This window comes from Hydra viridissima, unplaced genomic scaffold (genome assembly GCF_058129835.1).
Source record: "Hydra viridissima isolate aposymbiotic clone 2 unplaced genomic scaffold, HvirCarnegie_v1 scaffold_5, whole genome shotgun sequence".
Classification (NCBI taxonomy): domain Eukaryota; kingdom Metazoa; phylum Cnidaria; class Hydrozoa; order Anthoathecata; family Hydridae; genus Hydra; species Hydra viridissima.
Window position 1 is genome coordinate 12,858,304 of NW_028324304.1, and position 18,361 is coordinate 12,876,664.

Genomic DNA, 18,361 nt, shown 5'->3' on the forward strand with positions numbered 1-18,361 from the left:
ATCATTTAATGTAAAAATAAACGTTGAGTTTTCTTCCATTTTTTCTGGCGACAGGAAGAGAAAATTTCCGCCTCCCGTTTGGTGACCGACGCTTCTTGGGAAGTGGAAACAACTAGAGTCCACCTTTAAATCTTCATGAATATAAAATATCTTATAACAGTAACCGCAAGTAGCTTTCACCTCTAGATTGGCGTCGACCTCCAAAACTTCAAGCAGCAGCCGCCAATCGGAAGACGGAAGCTACTGTAGTTAGAGGCAAAAACATTGTGCCCGAAAAAATACTTTAAGAGGCGGACGGCAATCCATTGCACCTTCAAAAAGAGTTCGCATTTCGGTATAATGATAGATTGCGGCCGGAAGGGATTATCAACGCTGATGATTATCAACGTTATATTACCATAAAAAGTAATGTTTGATCAAAAAGTTCCAAGAAGCAGGCGATTCTCATAAATACTTTTCTTACAAATCAGTATGTTAAAACAACATAAAATGACTTTGTTATTTGATAAAAGTAATTAAAATAACTTACTTTTTACTTACTAAGTAAAGCATTGTATTTCAAAGATACAAATTTACTTTTACTTGTAATGGTAACTAACCTTTTTTTTTCAAAATACTTTCATGTAAGTTGCCTATGTTAATTTTTGTTACTTTTACACACAAAATTAGTTTCATATTACGATCCAGTATTCTCTTACTAAAGCAAATATGACTTTTTTAAAATCTTATATTTAAGTAAGATTACTTTCAAAAATAATTTACTTTTTCATGTAAAAAGTAAATTACATTTCGATACAAACTATTTGTATAAGTATAAATCTAAATTAAGTTTTAAAGTAAATTACTTTCACGCGGCTTACTTTTAAAAGTAATTTACAAAAAATAAGTAACTCTTATGTTAACTACTTTTACTAGTAATAAAAAAAAAATAACGCATTTTTAATAAGTTTTTAATAAGTGACGCATTTTTAAAGTTAACTTTATGTAAGTAATTTTTATATTTAATATAATGTTATTTTTAAAAAATGAATTACTTTGAAATATATTTATATTTCATAGTTTAATCTAAGTTATGTAAAGTAATTTGGTTTAAAAGTAATTTTTTTTTTTACATCAAAATAAGTAAAAGTGCCATCCCTATTTGAAAGATAATATTTGAAAAAAATGTAAAATACTCTTGCGTTTAAAATAAAAAAATTTCAAACTTGATTTTTTTTTTTAAATATTCCCCAAATTGATTTTTATTTCAGTTTAAAAATGAAGCTATTGAAAAGTACTAGTTAAAAGAAAAAGTTTAAAATTATAATTTTATTTTTTATCTTTTGATAAAGCAATATAAAAAATTTCTCAGCCAAAAGTTAAGATATTTTAAAAATAACCATTAAAAACAGATTCCCCCATGAAAATCTGATTCCAAATGCATAATTTTGTTACTTTTTGGTTAATTATATCTACAGATTTCGGAATTCCAATTTTCTGTTACTGTGTAAAGCGGCCTTAAATGAGGAATTTAAAACTTGACTATCTTGAAAATCACTTTGAATTGGATATCCAACTTTCTCGAGGAAAAATTTTTCGTTGAGCCCTTTAACTGCACCAATTTTTAACGAAATCAAAAAAGTTTGGTTAAACAGTCTTGATAGATAATGTTTCTATTTAGTTATTGTCAGTATTTCGTTACAAAAAAACCGTTTTACACACTTGCGACTTTAAGCCATACTTTTAAACATTTTTTTTTGTTGTTGCTTAATAAAACGTGTTACACCGAGCAAATTTCTACAAAACTTTCACTTAATTTACTGTTAGTTCTACATATGAGTTGAAAGATTGTGCACCTATAATTTTTTCTAGAATGTCTGAGGGCGAAGATTCAGCTGAAGCTCGTTTGCGAAAGAAAACAATTCCTTTGTTGAGGAGTGTTTTGGTTGCAAATGCAAAGTCTGGCGTTCCTCTGCATCTTTTATGTCACGAGTATCAAGAAACGTGTTTAGAGCCATTGTCTTTTAGAAACATGGGTTATGGCTCTTTAGAACAGTTTCTTCGTGATATTCCAGAAGTGTGTTCTGTTGTTCGATCATCAGAAGGTTTTTTAGTAGTGAAAGGAATTGCTACTAAAGAAGATGCTCATATTTATAAGCTTGTTTCTGGACAGAGAAATCCCAAGAAAAAGCTATCTTCAAAAAAACCACTCTCATTAAAAGTAACTCGAAATGCTTCTTTTTTTAAGTTAGCTCCTCCTCGTTCTGTGTCAAGTAGTACAGAAATACAAAGTAAAAAGACTCTATACAACTCTACTTTTAGTCTTTCTCATCATTTACCACCAGCACAATATAATAGTAATAGGTTAAATTTTGGCTCGTATTTTAAACAAAAAAACGAAGGTCCTCAATGGTCTTTGATAGTACGAGAAAAGCAATATAATAAAAATAAAGATGTAATAGACTTGACAAAGGATGATATTTCTAAAAAAAAAAAAACTTTTACAAGTAATCAGGGCTCTTGGCAGAGCTCTAAGCCAGTTTCTTCTTTTAACAAAAGTGATTTTAGTTCTGAAACTAATCTCTATTGTTCTACATCGTCAATTAAAGAAACTAAGGATTTAACAATGGAAGGTTAGATTTGTGTTTAGTTAAATATAATATGCTGCAAATGAATATTTAATGAATTAAATTAAAGCTTAATATTATTATTTAATTTTAAACATCTTTTCTTTTATCATTTAGTTTGAAATACACTTTCTTTTTTATAGAAATAAGTTCACTTGAAAAAAAAATAAGAGATCTTTTAAAACTTCGTCCTAATGGGTTATGGTTAACTCGACTAAAGCCAGAGTTCAAAACTATTTACAAGGAAGATTTGCAGTGTGATATAAAATCAGTAATAGAAAAACATTTTCTTCACTTTGTAGATATTCAAAGGTATACCTTATATTGTTTTTATATTTTAAAGTACAGTTTATTTATTGTAATTTGATCTTTTTAAGCCAAATCCTCTCAAAAAAATGTCCATTTTGGTTTAGAGGATTTTTAGCTGGTGCTGAATAAATGTTCACACTATATGTTATAAATAATATTAATGACCATAAAAACTATAATTATAAAGAAATCTACTAAAACTACTAAATCTAAACCACCAAACAAAACTGATAATTATACAAAATCCAATATTTAAAACATTTTGTGTTAAACAACAAGTAAAGAACTTATTGGATATTAACAAATGATTTACTATAAAGATTTCTCAGGAGGACTGCTAATGTTTCTGTGGCTTATGTTTGAGTTTGAACAGTAGAGTCATCTGTATGTGTAAACATTGGCTCCTGGAAAACCTTTGGATTTTGAGCTCTATTTTTTTTACAAAAATTTTTGCAGATTGCTATAGTTTTGCTAAGGACTTCTTACTGCCTAAATAAGTTTATAAAATGTATATGAAGAAATTTGCAGGACTTTTTTATGATTTATTTTATAATTAGAGACTTCAATTATAAAAATGCCTATAAAATAATGGAGGAAAGTAATTTATTTTCTTAGCTGGAAATATTGTAGCTTGTAAAAATTAAATCCCTACCTTGAAGGGGAGGAAGTAGGTATATGGTAACAAATAAAAGAATTTTTCAAACGAATTTCTTCTTAAATTAAAATGAACTAATTTTTTTTTTCAACTCTAATTTCACTTTTTGTTGCTTTTTGTTATTTTTAAAAAACAGGAAACATAGTTAATCATAGTTATTACTAAAATTATTGGTGAGGATGAGGAGGGCACCAGTTTTTACAACGTATTCAAAATATAGTATGCCTTATTGCACAATTGATTCTGATGTGCTTAGACCCATTCCAGATATTGTTTCAGTAACTGTAATTTCAAAAGCTGAAAATATAAAAATTAAAACTTAAAAGATAAATTTTAAAGTAAAGTATTGCAAAATTCACAATGACAGGAAATAAATTTAGGATATGTCAGTATTTTTTAAATTTGTATTTTTTTTTAGTACTTTGCTGTCTAAAATGTAAATTACCACCATTACATCAACTTTTATATAGGTTTATGCACCCTAAATAATAACCAAGTACCAAAACTTTAGTGTATTGTTGGTCACTGTTATTTCTACATAGATATAAAATACATCTAAAAATTAGAATCTGACTTTTGATTTTGACCCTATTGCTAAGTCCCACTCTGTTGTGGTTCATCTCCATCAATAAGAATTCTGATTGCAATTGTTGTTATTTGTCTTTTTATTTGTCTGATGCTATTTTAGTCCTGCTCCAAACAGAGAGATATTGTACCTAAAACAAAGTGTAAGTTTTTACAGAAACTACTTTATATTGTTCTTAATTATTCATAAACTACTTTATATTATACTTTATATTATTCTGTAAATGATTTAAATTTCCTATAATTGCTTTCCCAGTTGAGCTATGAAATGCAAAAAAATAAAAAAAAGTATTCTGAAAAATAACCAAAAAATGCTTTCATTTTTTTTTTTTTTTACTTTACTGTTGTGATTCAGAGTTTGTGTGTTTTGAAATAAATGACTAATGCTCTTACTTTCAGACAATTGATTCATCTACAGACTCTGATAAATTAGTTATCAGTATATCAAACAGTGCTACAGAAAGTAATCGCAGTGTTTTGTTGAGAAATGATACGTCAGCAATCTTAGGTATAAAGTTCATTAGCTTACTGTTATTATTTTACAGCACAAATTGCCATTTGAGTTGTGTTTTTAAATAAAATTGTGGGTCATTCTCTTCCAAGTGAACTAGGTGTCACATGGTGTTATCAGATTTTAATCAAACTTTGTGAAATTGTGTGTATAAAATCTAGAACTGTATTTTCACCCCTAGAAATAAGTTTTAAAAGGAAGCCTGTAAATTTTAAACACAAAACCTGAGATAATTCAATTGGGACTTCTAAACATTTGTGTCTGTTTGAAATGGAATGATCCACAGTCATAAAATCATCCAAATCTAGTAGAAACTATTTTACTCATTTTCTTTTCTTGGTGGCCAATTGTCAAGAATTTGTATTGCCCTTCATAATAATAATAATCTCATCTTTTAATCCTCTTACCATATACATTATTCCCATCAAGGGTTTCTCTGGGACAAGAAGTTAATATTAGTACCTCGATTTGGCAGCCCCTGAGTAAAGTTAGTAAAGATACTTATTCTACTGGTTTAGTTATAATTTTCATAATATATTTGTATTTTTTTTTTTTTTTTTTAGGACTCAATTCTCAAAATTCGAATAAAAGCAATGATCTCACTTTTTTGAAGCAGAATCCTGGGTACACTTTTTCAAACAAATTTTTAATTGTTACTGTTCATTTGCTTTGAATTAAGATTGTGTTAGTGGAATGTTAAATGTTACAAAGAAAAGCTTCAAAATATTATAGAAAGTATTTTAAATAAAATAGACTGTTAAAAAAATAAGGAAATAAATTAATCTTAAATAATAAAGACTGTCGGTTGAACACAATACAGTTCAGCACCCTTTAACTGTTTAAAAGTTTTGGAAATTTTTAATCAAAATCCTTCGTTGTCACAATTGATCAGTGTTAAATGATCTTCAGTTGGATTTAATTTATTTAGTGGCAATATAAAGGGACTTGATCTATTGAAAAGAAAAGCTGGAATTAGAAAAAAGAAAAGAATTAAAGATAATTATAAAGCAAAATCAATCATCCACTCCTTAAAGGCAAATCCATTCAGTTGCAGAGATATCTTGCAAGAAAATTTAAATGCAGCCAAGCTTTGATTGAAAAAGTACTTAAATCTTAAGAATATAAAACATCATAAAAAGAATTCAAAGCTCCAAAGCAATCCATTAATCAAGAAGTTAAAGCAATTCCTTGTTCAAAAATGCTAAAAAAGCTTTTAAGCAAAGAAAACTTTTGCATAATTCAAGACAACTAAACATATTGCAAAAAAAACTTTTGCACAGTTGCGAAACCAGCGATATTTTTATCAGTTGAAAGATAGATATATTGTCAACAAACTCAAGTACATTCAAACTGAAAAGTTTGCTTCCAAGTGCCTTGTATGGCAAGCAATCTGCTCCTGTGTTTTGAAAAGTGCACCATACATTACTCATAAGACTTTGAGCTTGAATCTGTATATAGAAGAATGTCTAAAGAAATAACTTTTGCCATTCATTAACAAGCATGTACCACAATCCACTACTCCAAGAAGCCTCTAAAATGGTATGAACAGATTGCCCTTGAATTGGTACCTAAGGAAGCAAATTCTCCAATTTGTCCTAAACAGCAAAGTATTGAAAAGCAAGAAATTAGCTTCAGATGAAGATGATTTTAATAAAAATGGATGGCAGCTTCAAAAAAAGTAACTCAAAACCAGATCCAGGAGATGATGTCAAGTACTTGCAAAAAGTATTTGGTTTCTATCTAAGCATCCAAATAAAAGTATAAAATATGATCTGTTTTCGAGTAATTAACAATTAAAGGGTGCTGAAATTGATTTTGTTCAACAGATAGGAGCAAATAAAAAAGTAGTTACATGAATGGGTAAATTTTTGATAATTTGTTAAATTTAGAACTTAAAAATGAGGAGTAATTGTTTAGTAATGCGTAAAAAATACTGTTTCAATAAAATTGTCACTATTATATTTATGAAAAACTAAGTTATATTCTGCAAAATCAGATCTTATTTGGACCAAATACTCAAAACAAAATGTGTGACATTGCTCTCCATTCTATACACAAGCATTTACTTGTATAAATAATATTCATGTTCACATTTATATTTAATGTATGTTAACTAATTCAATTTTATTTTTAGTAACACACAATCTTCGTTGCTTACTTCAAGTAATTTTAAAGGTAAAATCTTACACAAAGTCATTTATCAATGTAATTTTGCTATTACTTGTTTGTTGGTTTTTTTTTACTTTGTTTGCATAAAAAGTTGAATAAATTTTTTAATTCAGAAAAAATGAGGTTTGCAATTAACTACATTTTTTTTTCAAAATATTTTCAATTAATTACTATTATGTGTGTGTCTAATAGGTTGCCCTTTAAGAATGATAGTTTGAAATCATCTGGCACCAGTACAGTCTCTTCCAAATGTTTTCCAAAACTTTTTTGTAATCAGACCAGGGGAATCACTCAATCTTTGAAGTTAGAGAACAGAGTTTTGCAAATATTAAAATTGTGTAATAAAATGTCAATTAAATTGTTTTTATTAAATTAACAAGTGATTGGGCATAGGATTTGCATACTTACACTGTACAAATAATTGAGAAACAAGTAAAAAGTAATAATTGAGAAACAAGTAATAAGTAATCTTTGAAATACTTATGGTGTAAATTGTAAACACTATGCTTATTATAGTCTTTTTAAGCCAATTAAAGTTTAAAAGTACTTTTTTTTTTCTTATCTTTTATTTTCTTATTTGCTTTTCAAAGTTTAAATTGAAAACAGAGGAAAATTAAATGCTCTTTTACTTGGACTGTATAAATTTGAAATTCTTTGCACAAAAATATGGTATTTTGAACAAGGCTGGAATATAAATTAGAACAAATATTTCAAGAATGGAATCTCTGGTGAAGCAAAATAATTAGACAACTGCCAGGCATATGTTAAAGGAGGATGCACTCATAGAGGAACTAGAAAATGTTTTTGATATTGCTCATTTAGTTGCACTAACATTGATTGCATTTCCTGAAGACAAATGGTTGACCAGGTTTTGTCAGTTCTCTAAAACAGGTTAATTAGCTCTAGGAGTGAGCTTGAGCAAGGCATAGATGTTATGGAATCTGAAACCAAAAGAGCAAAAATCAACATATATATTGGAATTACATAATCATGTACAATATTTGTCAAAAGTTAAACATCAATGTATAACTGGAAACAACTGCAGATTCTATTTATTTTCTTTTTCCATCTGACAGTTTTGTCAGCAGCTATTTCATTTTTACACCAGTAAAGTTTTTTTACAGCTGCTCTATATGTCCAAGCATTTTTTTTTATTAACATACCTTCCCAGTGAACTGTTGAAGCATCCAGATGATGAAAATTTACATAGTTCAATTTTTTGCTCTATTGGATCTGCAGTTATGTTAAAGCACAAAAGCAGATCCAATAGAGCTAACTAGCACAGCCACAACCACAAGCAAAATTATTGATCAATAAGTACATTTAGTATGTAACTAAAACGACTAGCTGAACATTTAATGTCATTAAATGTCATATGTAAATATATACACACATGTATAAACATACACATTTATACGAGTGTACAATTAATTACATATAATTGTTAAGTCTAATTAGAAAATTCTGACTACATCAAAAAAGTAAATTAGTTTGCTGAATTCAATTAGTAGATTAATAGAAAGATCTGTTTAGAAAATACACTGATTTCAAGAATTAATAATCTTGATATGGTTTGTTTTCAAGAAAGTTTGTAAATTTATAACAAATATCAAGATTAAAAAAGTTTTGTTCATTGAAAGGAATGATTAATACTTTCTAGCAAAGTCAAAAAAACCTAAGGTTACTTCCTGATAGTAATCAAAGTGTTTCAGACAATTTGCTTGAAGGTATTTTCATAAAGTTAGAGGTAATGGTATGTTTTTATATATAAAAATGTAATAAAACATGTGTAATAAGAAATCAATAAAATTTAAAGTTTATCATTTGTAACAGCTGTTTATTAAGTTCATTTATTCTGTTTTCATATTTTTTTCAGAAATTTTATTCTATATTTATAGCAACCTGGGTTGAGGTACCTGTAAAAGAAGAGTATCTTGATGTAATTGTAAATTGTGTTGTAAGCACAAAATACATATCAGTTATTATGCTTGGTCCTGAATACAATGAAAAGCTTGAACAATTAGAAAATGAAATTTCTGAACTTTATCAAAACTCAGAACCTGTCACTTCCACTGTTTGTTTGGAAGTTGGAAGATTTTATGCTGCTTACTTTGACAGTTCTTGGTACCGTGTGGAACTTCTTACTGTTACATCCAATGAGTGTCAAGTATTGCTTGTTGATCATGGTAAAAAAGAAACTATTGCAGCTGCTGAAATTAAGGACCTACCCATAAAATATTTAGCTTTACCATTCCAAGTAAAATTTTTTGTTTGTTATTTAGTTTGTTGGACTTTTTTTCTGAACTTCAGAAGTTTTAGTTTAAGTTTCAGAAGTTGTGGTTCTGTCAAAAAGACAGATTTCCTGATTAGATCTGAACAATGTTATCCTTACTATCTATACTATCTTACCATCTATCTTTATTATCTTTTTAACTATCTTTACTATCTTTTTTTTTAATCTTATACTATTTATTTATCTCTAATATCTATTTATCTATCTTTACTGTCTCACACAGTAGATATCTGTCTCTTTGATCTACTTATCTATCTTTATGATCTATTTATCTTTACTACCTTCTACCTTTACTACTTCTATCTTTTATAAAACATTTTTATAAAAATATGCATCTTCTTACATCAACTATTGACTGTAATTAAAGTTTTAAAATTTATTTTCTCTTTGTTTTAAATTTAATTGTTATTTTATTTTGTTTTTTTGTATATATGAACAATATAGATTAATATTGTTATTTTATATTAAGGCTATTTCATGCTCATTGTACAAAGTCCCAGAAAGTTTTGATGCTGATATCTTACAATATCTTTCTGAAATCACAGATGGAAATGCTCTAATTGCTCATATAATAGAAAGGTTAGACATTTTTCAGATCTTTCCTTGTAATCTTGTCCTTGTGTTTAAATGAATCATTCAGGTACAAGTTAAACATGTTTCTTAAGGAATTTGTATTTTTAATGTTCTTATCAAAGTATCATAATTTCTGGGGTTTTAGCCACATTCAATGAGCTTCTAATCAAATATAGATTATTTTTTTTTGTAAATTGGATATTATAGAATTTATGTTATGTAACTTAGTAATTTTTATTATGTAACTTAGATTGAATATAGATTTTATGCTATGTATTTTCTAGGCCAAACAAAAATAACAAAGATTTTGTGATCGAGCTTTACAGTTCATCTAATGAAGCAGAAGAAAGTATCAATCAAGAGCTAATATCTCGAATAGAAACTGAAAATAATCTGCAGCCTCAACTAGCTGAGGTTCTTTTTAATATATTTATAGTACTAATGTACTTGATTATAATAACTTTTCATTATCAATATAAACTTGTAAAAGTAAAAATAAAACACTTTATTTATTATCTCTAGGAAGGATACCAGACCCAAGGCTATATCACTCATATAACACCTGAAGGAGAATTGTTTGTACAAATATTGGGACCTGGACTTGAGCGTCTTGAAATTCTTATGATGGATATGGCTAGTCACTTTTCTCAGGTATTCTGTCTAACATTTAATTGATATAGTTCACAAAGTATGTATGTATGTATATGTGTGTGTGTATGTGTGTATATATAGTGTGTGTGTTTGTGTTAATTACAGAAAAATTCAGGTAGCGAAATTATTGCTCATCCGGAAATTGGAGAAGTCTGTTGTGCTAAATATCCTAATGATGGAGCATGGTATCGTGCACAAGTTACACAAATTTTAACTGAAGAGCATAAGGTATATTTGAAAATACAGTTAAGGGATTTTCTTTCAAAAAAAAATTTAATTTATTTTTAAATGCTTTTTACGCAAATTTCATTCATACTTTACATAAATATTCAGTCTGAATATTTTTTTTTCATAAGATTCATTCTTTATACTACATCTATTTTTTTTTTTTTTTTTTTTTTAAGATCTTTATTAGTAATTTTACCTTTAATATTAAAGGTTGAAGTTGAGTTTGTAGACTATGGAAATCAAACTGTTCTCTCTCATTTGCATATTCGTAAACCAACAGCAGTGAGTGAAAAAGTTGTTTCTCTGCCATTTCAAGTAAGTTTATCCTTGTTACCTTTTGATGCCCTTATTTAAAGACCAATTTTTATATTAATTAAAAAAATGTTTTATTACAAACATGTTTTTCAGACTTTTATAAATTGTTTTTTTTAGGCTATTAAGTGTCAGGTTTATGGTCTAGCTGAGGTAATCATACGTTTCTTTTTCTTTAACAAGTTTATGTTTGTAAAAAAAAAAAAAAGTCAAAAAAAAAGTGAGAAGCAAGAGGAACATTAACTAACTTTTAAAAAAACTGATTATTTTTTTTGCTATATAGTAGTTTAGAAAATTGTTTTTACATGTAGCAACGTAAATGTATATTTTAGTGGTTGTTGATCAAAACTAATTGGTATCAAAGGCAATTTAAAAGGTTTTAAGAAGAAAACTTAGATTGTACCAAATTAGTTACCAGGTTCAAAGTTGTGATTTGAACTTTGTTTAGTATGAGATTTGTAATATTAAGAAAAAAAGGGTTTTAAAGACTGCAAGAACTGCACCATCATATTTTCATCTAAAAAATAAGCAATAAAAGTTGCTTTTTTTCTATTATTACTTGAAGTTCAGAGAAAGATTGAGATCTCAATTCTCAATTCTTTACATATTTGTAATTATAAAATAAAGTTAATATATAAAAATAAAAAATAAAATTAGTTAATCTTTAGTAAACATAAGAAATTATTTCTTAAAATACTAGTCTTATATAAAAGTATGACCCCTCGCTTATTAAATTTTTATAATATACTCATAGCCACTCACTGTTCATTATTTCAAAATTACCTGGATATAAGTGATAAATTATGGTTTTTACATGAACCAGTGGTCTACAATGGCCTCTAATTTTAATTATTGTTAAAGACTTTTTCCTGAATTGAATTGTAACCTTGTTTTATTTACTGAAACCTGTTCTGATGTTTCCAGTTTCAAAAGGAAACCAGAAAGACATTATGATATTGCAACTAAAATGTGAGAACAGCATCATGAAATTAACTATTGAAGATTTCATTGAGAGGAAAAATGAAATGTTTCAAGTAACTAAGTTCAAGATTGCTATAAGATAACATAACTTTTGATGAAAGTTCTGCAATAAAAAGTTCTGCAGGACATCAATGGTTTATTAGAAAAAACTTGTTTGGTTTAATCTTCCAAATAGATTTAGTTGGATCAAGATAGGGTAGCTGTAAATAAAAAGTTTATGGAAAGTTTGAATATTTTTGAACAGTCTTATGTAAACCATGTGATATATTTGGCTGTTTGTGATACCTTATACAAAAAATCTCTGATGCACATCTTGAGGCTCAAAATTGAACTCAATAGATGAAAATGAAAACGATAAGTTTAAATGAACTAGTGATTTTTAAATATTGCATGAAGAAAATCATGATATTGATTTTCATCAATTGTTGAATAGTGCTCATGATGTGCTGAAATTTATTTGGAATTCGGCAGTTTCCAATCACATTCCAATCAAAAGTTATTGAGAAATTCAACATTGAATTTGAATTATATCTTGATGTCAAACAGATAGAACTCAATTCCTGCAATGATAGCTTTCCTCATTGAATTAGCGTTGTCTTTTCAAAACTTTTTCTGAGCTCAGTTCACTTAACATAAATTTGATTTCATAATCATAAATTGGATTTCAAAGCACTTTACAAATGCTTCAAAATTCTTTAGCTTCTATAAAACGTGCAGTAGAAATATTGGCGTCATGGCGTTCAACACTCTTAAACTGCAAGTAAAGTAATTTTACTCATGTGAGTAAAAACATTTGGATTTAAACAATTCTATCAGTTCTATGAGCTACATAAAAATATAAAAAGAAAAGAACTTCTTATGAACTACAAGAAAATATGAAGTAATTTTACTCATGTGAGTAAAAACATTTGGATTTAAACAATTCTATCAGTTCTATGAGCTACATAAAAATATAAAAAGAAAAGAACTTCTTATGAACTACATGAAAATATGAAGTAATTTTACTCATGTGAGTAAAAACATTTGGATTTAAACAATTCTATCAGTTCTATGAGCTACATAAAAATATAAAAAGAAAAAAACTTCTTATGAACTACATGAAAATATGAAGTAAAAAACTTTATGAGCTACATAAAATTATGAAGAAAAGAAATGGTGAGTATTGGAATATAATCATGAATTTGTTAAAACATTTGAAGAATAATTTGAGTTTTCCATCTAAAAGCACAATAAAGTGTGTTGCCAAATTAATTAGATTATATACAACAAATTATATTTATTTATTATTTATTATTAGTAATTAGCAACAAACTATTGAGCTTTTAGATGGAAAAACCAAGATCTGAGTCAGCAATATGAATGTGTCTTTTTAGGATAAGTTAAACTTAATATTACATCAACAAATGTTGAACAAGTTTTTTCTATTTGAACAAGTTTTTTAACATTCCTTTGACTCAATATTGATCAATATTTTGACAAACTACTTTTCACCACTTTTGCCATTTGGCACAATGCTAAGTCTGGCTGAAAAATTGTTCAACTGCTCAACTTAACTGCATGTGCCTTTTAATATTAGCCTCTAGAACTTCAATTTTTCATACTGCTTCATGCCCTTCCAAAAAATCTCTAATCTACAAGGTCCTGCTGTTGTTATTACACCCCAAAACCATAAGTAATGTTTCACAGTTTTCAAAGAGTATTATGGGTTTAAAGGAACACCTGAAGGTTGTCCTACATAGTTTAAACCTGATTTAAGTCTTTAAGAAAATGTCACCTCATCTGAAAATATGACCGGATCCCACCAATTGGCTAATTTCTACATAATTTCCATGCAGAACTTTATATCTGCTAATCTCTGTTTTTTTGGTAATTAATTTTTTAGCTGGACTTTGCACAAAAATATTTAAGTCACTCAATAGTCATCATCTTACATCTGAAAGCTCTGAAGCATCAATGCCCTGATTTCTAGGGTCATGAGCATAATGAGCAGAATTTACATGTAAGCTATGAACAGCAATAGCTTTAAAGATGCTATCTTGTCCACAAAATGTTTTCCAAATTCAACAGCACTATGACAAGCCAGACCAATCAGCAAAGGGCACCTCAGAACATTGTGAACAGTATGCATTCAAATCGCTAAATGTCTTAAGATATGTAACAGATATCTTGAGACATTTAGCAATTTGTATTTGCGAGTATCTTTTTTCATTCAATATCACAATTTTTCCTTTAACAATATTACTGATATCTGCTTTTTTACTTATTTTGTTTTACTGGAAATAAAAAATCACATTGAATTCAAAAATAAAAAATCACACTGAATTTTTACAATAGAAATTCAGAGTAAAAAAATATTTACTTAAATATATCAATTTATAGATTGCTTAACACACAAATAGCAACTATGGTAAGCCTATGGTTATTTTTCATTTTTCACAAAAATTTTTGGTATTAATTTGTTATTGTTGATATAAACAGCTGATACTTTCAACCAGAAGTACTTTTCTTCATGTTTCCAATGAAGTAAGGGTATATAAGAATGGACATCTATATCAAAAGTTCAAATAACAATGTTTTTTAAGAATGCTCTAATTTTTTGACCACTATTGCAAAGCAAAGAATCAAAAAGGAAAGAAATTTAGCTAAATACAAAATAAAATCTAAGATTTAATATTTAATTTTATTGAGCATATGTTTGTGTTGCTGGAAAAGTAGCACTTAAAATAACTTGAGCAATTATCTTTAATTTTCACACACCTGAATATTAATTGGAAATTGGAAATACTAAGAGATTTCAATAAAATGATACAGTAAAAGCCTAATAGGTACTATCACTTTCTCAACTGCACAAACACAATCTTTTCAATATTTAAAAGTTATTTTTTAATTGTTTGTATTTAGAGTGTTTAAACACTTGCTGTAATATATTTATGATTATTTTTACATATCTAGAAGCACTTTGATGCAAATGCCATTGAAAAGATGAAGTATTTTGTTGAATCTTATCTCGATGTTGTCATAATTGAATCTGTAAAAGTGTCTAAAGTTAACTTACCGTTAGTAAAGATATTTGTTCCTGATGGAGAAAATGATTTAACAAGTTTTGTTGATTGGTTCTTAAAAATGCTTCCCAAAGAAAAGATATTAGAAGTGAGTATTACAAGTCCTCAACAAGATGATACAACTCATAGCTTCATTAAATCTGCAAACCTTCCTGTGGATTCAAGCAAAACAAAAATATTTCTTAATCCAAAGTTGAGCCAGCAAAAACGATGTTTTAATAATACTGTTTGGAAAATTCCAGAGATTCAGTTGGAGAAAAGCATTTTTGAAGGGTTTGTTCAAGAAGTTGTTCATCCTTATAAGTTTTTAGTATGTATTTTTGTTTTTTAATATGTATTTTTGTTTTAGTAATTTTTTTACAAAGATGTCTTTAGTGCAAAAGTATGGGTGTGTTCACCATAGTTTAAAGTTTTTTCTGACTAAATTTTGTCAGAGAGGTTTTTTTTCAATCTCTTTATTTTCTTCAAGTTTTATCAATAATTAAAGAAGCTTCCAACAATTTTAATTGTATTTTAATATTAACATATTGTGCTCTATAAGTATTTGTTTATGAGTAAAGAATATTTTACTTTAAATGAGTTTTAATCTGAAAACCACCAAAGTCTTCTTCATTTTGTTAAGCAAAAAAAAAAAAAAAACAGTACATGATTTATGCATTTTAAATTAAATTAATAAGATGTTGGTCTTCTATATGCCTCAACCACTATCATCAGTTTTTTATGTATTAACATCATGAAATTTTTTGTTTATCTCCATTATTTCCCACCCATACTCTGAATTTTTATGTTTTTAAACTATTTCTTCAAGTTCTTCTTACATTTGAGTTTAGGTCTGTTGACTGTGGATGTGAATAAAGTTGTTTTTGTAGGTTATACAGAAGTTAACCCTTCACTAACTTGATTTTATACTTTGAATAATTGTCCTGCTGGAAAATCCAAGACAGTCTAAGACATAACCTATCAGCAGATACCTCTTAGGCTGCAAAATTCCATTAATTCACAGTTATAAATTATAGTCTGGTATATTTATAGAGTGGTATTTTCTGAAAAATTTTGCAATTTCGTTTTGCGATTTTTATCCTTTTATAACTTTCCTTTTTTTTTTTTTCATATATATTATAAAATTTGTTATATCAATAAAACAATTTTAACAGACTGACTTGTAGATTGACAACCTTGATGTAGACTTTGGTGGATTTTGTTTTAAAACCTCAAATTTTTGCATATTATTTTGTTGTCATTTTCCTTAGAAACATAAATGTAATTATACAATATAAACACACTCCATTTTTATGTTTGCATACATTTATTATATCTGTTTACAGCATACATTTATTATCTGTCTGTTTTTTTATATATATGGGTGGATATGATTTTTCAATATATTCCTTATTTATTCGAATTTCATAAGTTAATGGGATCAAAATAATTTTCATAGTTTATACAAATTCTCATTTACATAGTTTATACAAATTCTCATTTATTCAAGTTTTAAAATTTTTAACTTGTTCTCATTTGTGTAACCTTCTCGAACTGCCATTACATGTAATTTGGATATACCTCACTTCATCTCGACACATCTATATTATTTGTGTAAAATCCATCAATACCAGGTATTCTATCACAATAGAATGTGAAATACTTTTCATCATCCATAACAATCATATTATTTGAACCATATAGATAATTTACCAGCTTTTGACTGCACTTTCAGTGACTTCAATCAATTACTTTTTTTTTGAGCTTTGTTGAGACTTTAGTTCATTTTATTTAGTTTTTTTTCACATGTTTTTTTAATGAAAATTTGATGAAAATTTTCAGAATAGTTTATGCAAACTTACACCAACCTTACTTTTCAAAATACCCTGTTCCACAACTTTGATTGAAGACCTTTATGTTAATGTTTCATATCATTACCTTCCCTCTATCTTGATATTATTGTAAATAGTAAGTAGTAGAGAGAGAGACAGACAGAGACAAAGAGACCTATCATTTTTATGTGGTTGTTTTTGTAGATAGTGCCAACCAGTCTCTGGAATGATTTTCAGACTATGCATATGGAATTGTTATCCTTTTATAAGGTATTTTGTTTACTTAACTACAAAAAACAAAAAAATTTCAAGTTAAAAAACCAAGTTTAATACCACTTTAACTCTTTGCGCTCCAAATTCTTTTTGTATGATATACCTGTAGCTCCAGCGTACTTGTTGCAATTTCAAGAAAAAGTAGTAGATTTTGAATTAAGTTTATTTAAGAATAAATAAAAGAAGATATCATGCAAATGGATATTCACAAAATTAGATATATGTGTGGCAACCTATAGTCATTAATATCACCCCAATAATAATTTCTATCTCAAAATAGGACAAAAAAGACTGTGAAGGAACACATTTTGAGGTTGGGGATTTATGTGCTGTGTATAGTAAAGAAGATGAATTATGGCATCGTGCTATTATACATGCTAACATTGAAGAAAAGGTATCAAGTTTTTATTTGTATTTTACTGGCTGGAATTTATATTGTCTTATCACCACTTTAGCAATTGCTACAACAGCTAGAATCTGTTGCTACAATGACAATTGTTGTGGTATTGATTTAATTTCATTCAATTTTTTTTTTTTATTGTTTTCCAGTTAATTAACTAATAGTTAACTTTTTTCTTTTTTCTATTGCTTTTAGTTTGTTGTGAATTTTCCTGACTCTAGTTTTAATATTGAAGTTGTTTCAATTGAAAACATTCAAGTATTAGATTCTGCTTTTACCAAATTTCCATTTTTTGCTATCAGATGCTCCCTTGATGGTAGGAACTTTTAGTTCATTTTCATGTTAGGTATATTGTTCATGATAGTTTAAAGCAACTTTTTTTTTTCTTAAAAAGTTATCTTATTTGCTTTATTTTTTTTAATCTGTAGGTATTGAGCCTATATCAGCAGATAAAAAGTGGAGTAATGAAGCATCATCTCAATTTGCTGATAAAGTTTACCTAGAAACATTTCAAGTTGAAATTGTAAAATCTTGTTTGAACACAAAAATATTCCATGTGTTGCTGCATGGAGCATCACTAGATGATAAACATTTCATTGTTAATGACCAACTAGTTTTATCTGGATTAGCACGGTATAAAAATTAATGGTTTCACTCAGTATATATGATGCAGGTAGTTGATACAGAAGACTGGCTTTATCTTTGTGTCCACAAGTATATGATAACAATAACCTTACATAGAAAGAATTTAAAATGCTTGAAATTTTCAATCGATGATTTTATTTCTTTAGGTGTAAAAGTCTATAAATAATATTGAAGTTTCTCTAACAAAGTTTAATAGGGTGTTTTAAATTTTCTTTCAAACAATTCAAAGTTTTTTAAAATCATATTTTTGATATTTTATGTGTTGGCTTCTTTATTTTTCTTTTTATTATTTTAAAC

At 27.5% G+C, this 18,361-nt stretch overlaps 1 protein-coding gene across 5 annotated transcripts; it reads left to right on the forward strand.

Moving 5' to 3' along the window:
- Positions 1-476: 476 nt before the first annotated feature.
- On the forward strand, positions 477-18,254 carry LOC145188610 (tudor domain-containing protein 7-like). Of its 5 annotated transcripts, none has more exons than XM_090087481.1 (19): positions 477-623; positions 1,852-2,612; positions 2,750-2,918; positions 4,259-4,298; positions 4,555-4,663; positions 5,230-5,290; positions 6,801-6,841; positions 8,734-9,092; positions 9,598-9,707; positions 9,986-10,115; positions 10,224-10,352; positions 10,458-10,580; positions 10,791-10,895; positions 11,013-11,045; positions 14,826-15,245; positions 16,951-17,016; positions 17,300-17,413; positions 17,615-17,735; positions 17,848-18,254. In XM_090087481.1, exons 2-19 carry the CDS (start codon positions 1,853-1,855, stop codon positions 18,063-18,065), a joined length of 3,108 nt encoding a protein of 1,035 aa, XP_089943607.1. In that variant the 5' UTR covers positions 477-623; position 1,852; the 3' UTR covers positions 18,066-18,254. The 5 variants fall into 5 exon arrangements, 4 of the variants coding, with proteins under 4 accessions (XP_089943607.1, XP_089943606.1, XP_089943604.1 ...); XM_090087480.1 differs by lacking the exon at positions 477-623 and adding an exon at positions 1,497-1,620; XR_016452518.1 differs by lacking the exon at positions 477-623 and having other exon boundaries at positions 1,698-2,612; positions 17,300-17,522.
- Positions 18,255-18,361: the final 107 nt, after the last annotated feature.